At 39.0% G+C, this 13,366-nt stretch overlaps 1 protein-coding gene across 11 annotated transcripts in view; it reads left to right on the top strand.

Moving 5' to 3' along the window:
• CEP72 (centrosomal protein 72) overlaps positions 1–13,366 on the top strand; it is an 89,930-nt gene that overhangs the window by 25,946 nt on the left and 50,618 nt on the right. For all 11 annotated transcript variants that reach the window (XR_013537437.1, XR_013537438.1, XR_012088513.2 and 8 more), the window contains 4 exons: positions 570–748; positions 2,541–2,629; positions 6,618–6,669; positions 8,698–8,907. Coding sequence is in view for 3 of the 11 variants with exons in the window: in XM_078377615.1 (XP_078233741.1) it covers positions 570–748; positions 2,541–2,629; positions 6,618–6,669; positions 8,698–8,907 (530 nt within the window). In the remaining 8 variants the exon portion in view is untranslated. The remainder of the gene's footprint in view (positions 1–569; positions 749–2,540; positions 2,630–6,617; positions 6,670–8,697; positions 8,908–13,366) is intronic.

The following is a 13,366-nucleotide window of genomic DNA, read 5'->3' as shown; positions in this document are numbered from 1 at the left end:
CAAAACCAGCCAGGATACTGTATTTCTGTACAAGGCAATGCACATTTACTTGTGCGGAAGCAATGCCATATTGAGCTCATTGGACTGTGCTTCTTGGCATACATGCCAAGAGAGGTTTCTTTGTAGAAACCAAACACAATTGGTGCCTGTCCCTGTAGATATGCACAGTCTCTACTATGTCTATGTTGGAAACAAACTTATTGGCAGATTTGGTAGTACAGTACTTAAAAGCTGTTTTGGCACTGAGTTATAATGAGCCAAGCTGTTAATCTTTGACCAGGAATCACTTCTCATGTTTTTGTTCATCCTGATGCAGGCAAAGTCAGAATGTTACCTGTTGTGCAGGCTTGGTAGAATCCAAGTACTCCAGCTAATTTCACAGCTTTTTCTAAAATCATGTTTGCTTTTTGGTAATCCAGGAAAAGCTTGAAAAACATTACAATGGTATCATTTGTCTTCATCATTTATGCCTTAATTGATCTGCTGTACTTCCTCAGAAGTGTGTTAAATAGGCTTAAATTTAGGGGCTCTCTCTATGTCTTACTTACCACTATGTTTCTTTCATGCAGATCTGTCCATCCAAGAGCCAAGTACATTAGTGCCATGTCAAAAAAGTGCTTGGCCATGGATGAAGATGATGAAGCAGTTTTGAACTTCATTGCAAAGTGCAGCTGGGATGTACATAAGCCACCAGGAATAACTGGATCATCTAAAAGAAATCCTGCAGTTGAATTTCATGATTTAAACAGTATGTGGTTTTTCATTTCTGAGATGTCACTCATTCTGTTTACTAATAGTCTAATCATTAGGCTCAGCAACTGTCCTAGGCTTCTGACTTACACAGCACTCTTGAATGTTGACCTGACCATGGCATATGTTGGGAGTTTTTATTATGCATTGTGATGCCATTGTGGTGACATCACCATGAGAGATTTTATCTGCTTCATACTGTGAAAAGAGTCCTATGATGCTGTGATACAAATTGTGTGTAGTAGCCAGGAAGAATGCTGCTTGACTAAAATGAATACTGTATTAAGACCATCATAAAGTCCCTGCTGGGCTAGATCAAGGTTTCCCTTTTGTCGTGCCTCCTGTTCCCAGCAGTGGGCAACAAAATGCTTCTAGGAAGTATGTGAGCAAGGCATGAAGATGCAGCCTTTTCCCATCATTTGTCTCTGGCAATTCATATTCAGAGGTATTCTGCTTTTTGGTAAGGAAGTTCTATTTAGCTATGGTTAATTTTTGTGGATAGATGCCCTTGAAATTGACATATTTAAGGCTGTTTTAAGTAATCTGGATCATGTTCTGACACATTCAAAGCACTTAGAATTACTTGCAGAACTTAATGTGAAATGAAGAATTTTCAGAAGGTTCTGAACGCATTCCTTTTTCTCTGTGTGTCCTAAAAACATGAGTAACTAAGCTCAAAAAAGTGTTCAGAGAAATTACTGCAGAATATTTGAATACTTCTGGACTTCTTTAACTTAAACGATCTAGTGATGATGTGCTGTCAAAGCATCCATCTTACAGCAACCCAAATAGGGGTCTCAAGATTTGCAAGATAATTAAGGGGTAGTTTTATATCATTACCACACACACCTGAATTTCCATGGCCAAGTGGGGATTTGAACCTGGGCCTTCTCAGTCCTAGTTCATCACTGAATCTGTTGCATCATATTGGCTTTCACATATCTAGAATGTCTTATTACCAAAGGAGGAGAAAATCACTTTCATCTCTATACTAACTCCTTTCTGTTACCATTCTTTTGGCTATACTGAACATTGTTACTGACTCCCATTCTTGTCTCTTTATCAGGATAGAGTACAGCAGTCTAATATAAATTACCCTTTCATGACCAGTTTTTGCTCCTTCCTTAGCCCAGAATGGAATGGAAGTATATGTTTGCGTGAGCTAAACCAAGCAAACAATAAAAATTAATAACATGGGGATATTTCATAAATCTTTATGGTGGACTTGACAATTTGCCTTTTGATTTGAGGATTTGGAATATTGGTGAATTAATGCCTCTTGTTAAAAATGAGACTGTTTTGCCATTCTCTTCAGGAGAAATGAATGTAGTTCAAATGATTCTTAATTAAATCTATGAGAATTGAGCTGTGCCCTTTTCGTAGTTATTTTTATGAAGAAAACAATAAAACATTAAGAAGGAAAACACTTGTTCTTCATCAGTATTGTTTATTGTTAGAGTATTTTGTGATTCTGTAGAATGTGTGGTACAGTGGACCCTCTACTTACAGAATTAATCCGTATTGGAACAGTGGCTGCAAGTCGAAAAGTCTGTAAGTCGAATCTCCATTGACCTACAATGCATTGAAAACCGATTAATCCCATAACTGGCAGTTTTTATTCTATTTTTGTTCCATTTTGGCTTTTTTCTGGTCTGTAAGTCGATTCTCCGGCTGCAAGTCAAATCTAAATTTTGCAGCCAGAGAAGTCTGTAACTTGAAAAGTCTGTAAGTCGAGGGTCCACTGTATGTTTTACTGACCAAGTCACTTTTGAAACTTTTTATTTCTTGAGGTATTCACAAAGTGGAAGAAAGTATTAGGAGGCATCAGAAGTCAGAAGTCTCACATCCACAGTTTGTCTTGTTAACGAAGAAATGCAAGGTAAAAATTCACACAGAAATAAAACCCCATATTTTATCAATTTTGTGCCAGGAATCCCTTAAGTCATTATACAGTTCCCAAAGGAAACCAGACAAAGACATTGTAATGTTTTGTAATATAGAAAATGTCTGTGGGATGAAATACAATTTCTAAATAAAATATTCACAGTTCTCAAATGCTATCCTCAGATAGTTGAGCAGTCCCATAAATTCACTTCCTTCCATCAACATGCTTGTTTTTCTAAGCAAGTAGATCTGTTGGTTGCTAAACTTAAAATGGTGATAACAACTTTCAGAATTGTCATGGTTTCACACTAGCTATGATATTTTGCTGGATTCGTGGAGAATTCAGGAGAGCTGTAGGGGATAGTAATTACAATTGTGCCTCGCTTGACGACGTTAATCCGTTCCAGCGAAATCGTCGTCAAGCAGGGGGAAAAACCCCATTGAAATGCATTGAAAACCGCTCAGTGCATTCCAGTCGGCTAAATACCTAATTGTCCAGTGAAGATCCTCATAGGACGGCCCTTTTCTGGTGCCTGTAATGCGAGGAATCTGTCCTAAGCACAGTGGGGAGCCATTTTAAACAGCGGGTGGCCATTTTGAAACCTGACAATCAGCTGTTTTCTGATTGTCGTAAATCGAAGAATTGGTTCCCGAAGCAGGGAACCGATCATCGTAAAGCAATTTTTCCCATTAAAACATCGTTTTGCGATCGCAAAAGCGATCGTAAAAACCTCATCGTCAAGCGGATTCATCTTTTAACAAGGTAATCGCTAAGCGAGGCACCACTTTATAGTTATCAGAAGCTATATAGCTATTATAGCTATCAGAAAGTCTGAGGGAAGATTAAAGAGGATGTACTTTTTGCTTGGAATACAAATAATTTACTATATTTGCAGATATTCTGGTACGTTCCTTTCATTAGGAGACAGCAGACCCATTGAATCAATTGCTGAATTGTAATTCAACATTTTGGTAAATCTTATGCAACTTACAATGCTGAAGTAAGACAAAGAGTAGGTAAATTTGAATGACTAGAACATACAGATAAGCTGTCTCACAGAATCCTCATTGATTCAGTGAGCCTAGTATGTTTAGCAATAGGATTTTGGCAATTGAGTCAGTGATCAGAATCCAATAAAATGTTTATGCCTGTGTAAGTGCAGTGCAAATACGAATATCCCTGCACAGGTGGAAATAACTGTCCACTCACTATTTCACTGCTGACACGAGCTCGTCAGACCTTCCTATCGCGCCGTTGTAGAGTGGCTAATCCATTTCAGAGAACAGCATGTTAGGAAGCCTCCATGGAGCCAGTGGCAGTGGCAAAATAATGAGTGGACAGTCATTATTTCCCTCATTATTTCCACTTGTGCGGGGATATTTGTATTCATTTATGAAGCACCTATTTTTGGACATTGACAGCAGGAAGCAAGGCCCAAGAGAGCCATGGAGCCCTGGCCAAGTGAATGAGATGTAGATGTCTGTAGATTTGGGTCTCTGGCCTGGAACTCCCAGAATTCTGTCTGGGGAATTTATGGAGAGTTCTGGGAGATGGAGTCCAGAAAAAGAAAAAAGCATATCCCTAGTGTCTATGTATCATGTGCATAGGTTCCGGGATTGTGCAGAGTTCTGCTTTAGAAATGTCTACAATTTAAGAGTTTCAGTGGGTGCCCCACTCTCTTCCCCATGCTGACTGAGTTCCTGGATGCTGGCTTCTAACTTTTCTAAGTTTGTTTTTAACGTTTTAAATGTTTTTTATTATTGGATTTTTAATTATTGTCATAATGTAATTGCTTTTCAATCTGTACTTTATTGTGTTTTAAATTTTACTTCTTTTATCATTGTGAGTGCTTTCAGTGATCTCACTGGGAGAAAGGTGGTCTACAGATGATACAAAATAAATAAATAAATAAGCTGGGAGGGGCATTATGCTGAATGCTGCTTCAACCACCACAGCGTCGGCATGTATAGAACCTTTCTTTGATGTAAAATCATTTCTTGATTTTCTGGGAACGTTGTCTTTTCTTCCAGTTTTTTTTTTCATTATCTTTGCTTTTTTTAAAAAAATGCTGTGTTTAAAAATATTTCTTAAATTTCTAATTTTATGTACCTGGGCCTCTAATAGATTATTTAAGAGGTCTTTGAGAGGTCTGTGTGCTGTGGGAAAATTCCTGTCATAGAAAGGCATGGCCAACGTCTCCTTTGTCTTAGGAGAACAACATCACATCAATTCTTTTTGACACTTCATTAAGTTAACATAGTTGGTACAGAGCCAGGAGACTTAAAGTTTCTCTTGTGGGAAGAGGCTGTCCAGTCAGTTGAACAATTCTCCTAAGACATCTGCATCAACCATTTGGAAGAACTCGGTCCCTTTGCTCATGAATAGAGAAAACAGATACTTGATATAGGAATGACTAGTGGCGTCAATGAGAGGTTGGGACCTCTACCATCAAGCTTTTCAAGGGACTTGAGAGCCATTCCTGAGTGCACTGTCGTCTTAATCTCATTACTTTTAGTCATTTCTTTACTGGCTTAGGCGTGCATGCTCATGATTATTCAGAAGACATTATTAAGAAAATCCTCAATAAGAAGAGGTGGATCTATTTCTTCTTGGTGGTTTGCAAAGAGGGTTGTGCAGGCACTTACCATGACCACTCAGTTGAATTTTGTTGCCTCATCATTTGTGAAAGCATTCAACCAATAGAACCTGAAATATTACTGTAAGTGGTACACTTGTCATATCATAGAATCACAGAATAATGGAGTTGGAAGGGGCCTATAGGTTTACTAATTCCAATAGTTGTCTTATTTTCTCTTGAATGTCTCCAGTATTGGAGTGCTCTCCACTTTCCAAGATAATTGGTTCCATTGTTCTTCTGCTCCAAAAGTTGGGAAGCTTTCCTTGGTAAGGTAAAGGTAAAGGTTCCCCTTGACAATTTTTGTCCAGTCGTGTTCGACTCTAGGGGGCGGTGCTCATCCCTGTTTCCAAGCCATAGAGCCAGCGTTTGTCCGAAGACAATCTTCCGTGGTCACATGGCCAGTGCGACTTAGACACGGAGCGCTGTTCCTTGGTATTCAGCCAAAATCTGTCTTCCTGTAACTTGAGCCCATTATTACATGTCCTTCGTGCACTCTGGGATAAGAGCAGATCCTGCCTCTGCTCTGTATGACAAGCTCTCAAATCAAAGTGCTTTCATATCTTCCCTCAGTCTTCTTTTCTCAAGGGTAAACATACCCAGTTCTTTCAGTCTATTATCTTTTTAAATCTATGTTTGCAAAGCAGCAGTGCAGTTGCAGTTGTTTGCTCAATATTACTGTGCTCTCATCTCTGCTACAGTGATATATCTACCCACCTGCTGACAGATAAATTTTCTAGGGTAACCATTTGTGTGATGCAGTGAGACAATGATGAAGAACAGATCACTTACCTATAATTGTAGTGGCTTAAGGTAATATTTCAGCATTCCAATAACCTGCTCGCTCTCACTTCTTGGTGCTGTTTCTTTATTGTTTGGTCTACCGTGCTGGTCTCATTGAACTAAGCTGCAGACTTCTATCGGGGCTTGCACAGGGAGGCCATAAGACAGGGTTCCAGCCAAAATATTCAACATTAGAAGGTTGTAAAATATTGTTCTGGATAGGAACAGAACCCATATGTGTGAATGGGCAGGTGACTGCACAAGGAACTGTTGCAACAGATAAGCAGATGGTTCTTCTTACTGGATGACAAGTGTTTGAGGATTCCTTAGGAACGTAGGCATGAGGGCTAAAACAATATATGGATTTGGCATTTGATTCAGTATTTATGTTTTCTGGTAACTTTTTTTGCAGTACTGAACAGGACCAATAAAGCCATCTAATTTTATTTCAAGAAAGAACATGAAACCTGGAAAACCTGCATTCTTTCAAAACAAGCAGATTTGTATGAGACCTTTTAGAGCACTATAGTTTTATACTTTTCTCTCCTCCCCCTTTTTTTTTAGAATGCTGTATCCGAAAATGAAAACATGTTAAAAATGAAAGAAACTGATAAAGGTATGTTGTATCCAAATTTGTTTGGTTGTTTTTTTTTTTTTCTATTTTCATTAAATTGAGGGGTTTAGGCTTAGAGTAGATATTGTCCTGCTTTCCCAAGGGCTTTTACTGGGAGTGGATCAGGAATCCTGGCTAGTAACAGGAAGGTGCAGCCATGTTGCAGGGTTTGGGTGGGCCAGCTCCAAAACCAGTGGAGATCTCATAATACAGCAGAGGCAAGGATGGACAATAGACCAAAAGAGAATTTCTCAGGTTACTGAGAGGAATCTCTTGGGTTGTAATAGCCATGGAGCAAGCAAGAAGCAAGGTCAAAGAAAGAAAGTCTGAAATCACACACAGAGATTCCATCAGAGAATCTGCAGGAAAGGCTAGGGAGAGGTGTCCAAAGTTAGTAAAGATGTTTCACTCTAGTGTCATATTGAAACTTATTAACAGGAGCTGCCGAAACGCCACTCAAGCTTCAGGCTTCCTTGTCAGGAGACCCTTAGATATGAGGTCTGGCTTTTGCAACACAACATTTTTTCTAGGCAGCAAGGTTCTCGCCTGTCTGTTTAAATACTGATGGTCTCAGGACCTTGAGCATAGCTCCAGCTCTGAGACAGTTTTTCCTTTCTTTTTGGCTAGAAGATAGAACACCTCTCATAGGTCTCAAACTGCTCCTGGACCTAAAGCTCAGGGGGTTGCTAGAGGTCACTGGTTGCTAAGGATTCTAAGTCCTTTTCCAAAGAGGGCTCCTTTGCAGAAGTGGGTAGGAGAACAATTAATGGTGGAATAATGTATCATAGCTTGTAATCTAGTCAGTAAATTCAGTTAAGGTCATATTCATATTAAGTTAACTTTGATTCATGCATTGCATGAAAAGTGTTTGCCATATGAAATCTCAAACAATGTGAAGCGAGAAGGTGTTTGTAAGTATACTTTAGCTGTGTACTATGCAACTCCAGTTGATGATGGCTTCCTTGCATTTCTGAATGCACGCTTTCTTTATATACTGAAGGTATTTGCTTCTACCAGAAAAAGATGCATGCACACTTGCTGTAAATAGGGTGAAATTGCTCTTTTGGAGCTGGTGTATGCAATTGGGAGAAAATTGTGGGTCCTGATGATGGCAATTTTAATTGTATTTTAATTGTATTTTAATCATTTTATTGTATTGAATTTTAACTATTGTAAGCCGCCCAGAGACTTCTGGGTAGAGTGGGCGGCATATAAATTAAATAAATAAATAAATAAATAAATAAATAAATAAATAAATAAATAAATAAATAAATAATTGCCAGTGTGGTGTTGTGAATAGAGTGATGAACTAGGACTCTAGAGAATAGGGTTTGAATCCCCACTTGGCTGTGGAAACTGAGGTAGTAGAACTGATAAAATTACTCCTTAAATATCTCCCTTACCTTGAAAGCTCTATTAGGGTCACTGTAAGTTGGTTCCAACCAGTTGCACAGAACACACACACACACATGCAACTGTCAACATTGCATGTTAAAACTGATGTTGGACAAACATTTCAGGCTGTTCATATCGTTGAATGCAATCCCACAGACATAATCTCATTAAGCATAAAACAGATAAGTTAAATAGTTTCTTCTGATGTGCTGGTTTCTATGTAGAAGGTATTTTTTCTTGGTAAGATCTGGCACTTGCTCACTAAAGAAGTTCAGTTCTGGAGTGGCTTTGCCAAGTAATTTTGCTAATTTTTCTAAACTGGTGTTTAGTCTTATCAATGCCTGTGTGAATTTAGTGATTTAAACTTTATTAACATTTCATTCATTAGTTATCCCTAGGTGCATCTGTCAAATTTACTTAAGAGCTCTGGGGGAAAAAAACCTTTTCTAAGCTCTTCCTGCTTATCTACTTTGTAAAATGGGTTATTTACTTAGGATTCAAATATATGTACTTGCATTACTTCCTGGCAGTGAGGGACTATAGAACAAATTATACGCTAACATTTGTAAAATAAAGTATAAATAAATATAAGGAAATAGTAATTTGTGTTCTCCTAACTCCACCCCCCTAATCTAGACTACAGACGTTTGCCTGATTCACCAGTTTTACCAGATGCCCACAGTGCCTTTAGCCAAGGCCATGAGAAAAGGAAAATTGGCGTTAGAGTTGCATTTTTAGGAACTAAGCAACAGGAACTGCTCAAGAGAAATGCTAATTTGAAGTTTCCTGATGACACTGAAGCAGATGAAGTAATGACAACTTATGCTGATTTTACACCCCATCCAGGTAATGTTTTGAATTGCTGCTGTGGCCTTGCTAAGAAGGAAGCCATATGTGAAACTAACTTCTAGCTGCAGTAATACCTTCTACTCCATAAATACTGTAATGTTTTGTAGAACTTACTTGTGTTTTGATGTCACAGTGTTGACATCACACTAATATTGAGCAGGGCTGAGGAGACACAGAGCATTGTGATGTCAAGACACAAATTAATTCAATTTAGGGATGTGTGAATATAATCTAAATTGATACGTGTCTGAATATTTTCTGTTTAGAGCAGGACCAACTAGATGAGGAGGACTGTAAATGATGAGGACAAAGGCGAATGGCCTGGGATGTGGGATGCTACACAATGCCATTAGTTCTGGGAATGTTGTCAACCTTTAGAGTGTAAGAAAAGCTCCTACTGACTTCCTTATCTCCCTCCATCCCCTGTGGGAACTGTGTCCTTTCATGAATCCCCCCATGTATGCTGCTTACTGTTGCTCATGTGATAATTTTCCTTGGATCCTCTGAAAGTAAAGCTGGTGACACACGAAAGCTTTTCTGTTCCACTGAGAAAGGGGTCAGGTATTCTGTGAGTTCAGACAGAAGATGCTTCTGTGGTATTTTTGCACAGCACTAAACAGTAAATGAAAAGTAACAAAGAAAACAGGAGGAAATGTGTCTTCAAGATGGAGGAGGTGTACCCTTACTGTCCTTAGTCAGTGTCCTGGGTTGCATGAGTGTGTTCATGATCTAGCATAAATCAAAGTGCTGCTCTGGAACATACATACAGTTATGTGCAGCAAGAAAAAAAAAGGTTCTTCAAATAAAGTCAGGCATTTAAAAGAAAATAGAAAATAATGGAGAGATAGTCCTTAACCCTGCTTTCTCCTATCCAATCAAAGCCCACGTAACAGAGTCAATTATCCATCCCACATTCTCACACAAACTCAGTCATAAGTGTAGTGAAGACTAGGGCAGCTAGCTGTTGAAAAGAAAAAATAGGAAGGGGAGTGTGGCGGATGCCCACGTCACTCCTGGGGGGGAGGCAGAGTCTGGTGAGAGAGAGTGAGAGAAATGAAATAGAGAGATTTGCAGACAGAACTAGATAGTCAAAGTGAGAAGTGTGAGTTGTAACAAGTAAATACATAAGTTTGTTAAATTGCAAATAAGCAAACAAAAGATAACATTTCAATGATTGTGATTCTGAGTAAACAACATCTGTAACTTTAATAAAAACTCCCAATTGTTGGCAGCCAGTGTTTGAGAAAAATAATTTACATTGTGGATAAAAGAAATCCACTGGTGGCAGCGAAAGAACGTCACTAGCGTGGGCCTGTGGTTTGTAGGAAACAAACAGGGCACGGGGTGAACGTCACAGAGAGAATCTCGAATGTAACCAATTTAATAGGCAATATACTACCTTCCCTTTGCCATACCTTGATGTAAAATTGTTCCTCATTTAGGTGAACAGGGTTATATAGAGTTTGATGAGGTTGGCTTGAGCCTTTCCATTTGCTCAGTAACTGGAATTTCCAGGGGTGGTTTTCACTTGCACTGAGATTTCAGCTGTCAATCTCCTACCTTGGTGCTTCCTTTTTCTGCTACAGTAACTATTGTGTTTTTTAATTTCAACATGTCTGACCCCAGAAATACCTGAACAAAGTTTGCAGCGGTGTGTAAACCAACTTAAGGATTTCTTTAGTGACCTTTTTACTCTGGTTGTTACATTGACCATCAATGTATTTTCTGAAATGAATAATAATTCATTTGATTTCTTATACTTTTTCCACCTTGGATCTATAATATATGTTTCTGGATTATTGTTTTTAAATTTGTAAACCACCCAGAGTAGACCTTTGGTCTAGATGGGCGGGATAGAAATCCAATGAATGAATGAATGAATGAATGAATGTGGTCAGAATACCCTGGAAAGCATTTTGTCAGATGTTATTTGGCCATTCTCTAATTTTAAAAATATAAATGGTGCCACCTTGTGGATTATGCAGATCATGTACTTCATTTTACCATCTTTGAACAATATTATTTTTCAATTACAATGATTTCATGAAATTTTTCATTACTTGCACTGAACTCCCAGTATATTACCTTTATTATATGGTTGTTGTGGGTTTTCTGGGCTGTTTGGCTGTGTTTTGGAGGTTTTTCTTCCTAACGTTTTGCCAGTCTCTGTGGCTGGTGAAATGTTAGGAAGAAAAACCTCCAGAACACGGCCAAACAGCCCAGAAAACCTACAACAACCATTGGATGCCACCCATGAAAGCCTTTGAGAATACTTTACCATACTTTGCTTAGTGTAGTAAGTCATACTAGAGTAGCCCCATTGAATCAGTGGGTACTTGGGGAGTCAGTTCCTCCATAGATTTGGTTCAAATGGGCCTTTTCTAGTTACAACTTACTTTAAAGACCTATCCACAATATATTGATGGCTAGCCTGATGAAGATGAAAGATAGCAATTTATTTTTATTTTTACTTTTTAGTGGTCTAATAAAGGTGTCATCTGCCTTTGCTTTTATAGACATAACTGTTTCACCTTCAGCAACGATATGTATGGTTAGGTTACTGGTACAGAAATGGGCACACATATGACTCTATAGTTTGAAAATATTTTGATGGCTGTCCTGGAACATCCACCTGAGATTGATTGAGAATGTCATTAAGGGTATGACAATGAGGGTGAAAAAGAATATAGAAACTAAGATCCAATGGGACCTATTAAGGGAGGTGGACATGTTTTGTCTAGGGAAGAAAAGACTAAGAAGTTACATAATAACTATCTTTAAATATTTGAAAGCTTTTCATATAGTAGTTGGAGTGAGCTTGTTTTCTGCAACTAGAGAGTAGGACCCAAAATAATGGATTTAAATGATAGGAAAGGAAATTATCGACTCAGCATTAGGAAGAACTTTCTAACCGTGATAAATGTTTGACAGTGGAATAGATCGCCTTGGAAAAGTTGTATGTGCATCTGTTTGGAAGAGGTTGTATGCACATGTTTGCAATGCTTTAGGTAGGGAATTCCTTCTTTGGCAAGTGCTGGACTTGATGACCTCTGTGATCCCTTCCAGTCCTAGTCCTTTATGATTCTATTGTCATCTAAACTCATAGATTTACTGGAGAAACTTCACCAGAATGTGTCAATCTGAGTGTGAACTACTACAGAAGTGTACTTTTTGAATCCCACTGTACAACTACACAGAGGGCATATAAGAATGACAAAATATCAAAAACCCACTGATTGTTACACATACTTACATGCCTCCAACTTCCACCCAGAACATGCCAAGTCCATTGTCTGCAGTCAGGCTCCCCATTATAACTGGATATGCTTAGAGCCACAGGAGAGAGCCTCAGTACTCATGGATTAGAGCAGGCATTTATTAAAAGACAGTACATCATGGTGAAAAAACTGACAGAGCTAGACTGGTACCCAGGAATAACCTGCTACAAGGTAGACCCAAAACAGAGAGTAAAATAACGTTATTCATAGTCACGTACAGCTCCAGCTGAGACATATTATCAATGACTTGTAGCCCATTCTGCTCAACAATATTTCCCTCTGCCAGGCTTTGAGTAGCTGCCCTGTATTTGCCTATAGCATTCAGTTTTAAAGGCAGTACCAGCTGATGGACAGCATGCATAGGAGATTGCTACTGCACTCATCTTTCCCCATTACTTTTCTCCTTATATACGAATGATTGTATTTCCACGAATCCCTCTGTTAAGATTCTAAAGTTTGCAGATGATACGACGGTCATTGGACTTATTAAGAACGGTGACGAGTCGGCATACAGATGGGAAGTTGAGCATCTTGTCGCATGGTGCAACAGTAATAGCTTAGTGCTCAACCCACAGAAAACGGTGGAGATGGTAATGGACTTTGGAAAACACCCCCCTTGTATACTCCCACTTTCCGTCTTAGGCAGCACAGTCTCTGTAGTAGAGTCGTTCAGGTTCCTGGGCTCTGTACTCTCTCGGGACCTGAAATGGTCAATTAACATCGATGGCATCATTAAAAAAGCTCACCAGCGTCTGTATTTCCTACGACAACTTCGGAAATTCAATCTGCCTCGGGAGCTGCTTGTCCAATTTTACAGAGGCATTATTGAATCTGTCCTCTGCTCTTCCATAACTGTTTGGTTCGGTTCGGCAACCAAACTGGACAAAAACAGGCTTCAGAGGACTGTCAGAACTACTGGAAAAATAATCAGAGCTGATTTGCCATCATTGGAAGAGTTGTACATTGCACGGGTTAAAAAGAGAGCGGAAAAGATTGCGGCAGATCCACGGCATCCTGGTCACAACTTGTTTAATCTTCTCCCCTCTGGTCGGCGATACAAGACGCTGTATACTAAAACATCGAGGCACAAAAATAGCTTTTTTCCCTGTGCCATCAAACTGCTGAATTTGTAACCATCTGACGCAACTGGGAGTTGAGGCAATTGGTTTTTGTAGAAT

This window comes from Pogona vitticeps, chromosome 6 (assembly GCF_051106095.1).
Source record: "Pogona vitticeps strain Pit_001003342236 chromosome 6, PviZW2.1, whole genome shotgun sequence".
NCBI classification, from domain to species: domain Eukaryota; kingdom Metazoa; phylum Chordata; class Lepidosauria; order Squamata; family Agamidae; genus Pogona; species Pogona vitticeps.
This window is presented reverse-complemented; position numbering and strand designations above follow the sequence as displayed.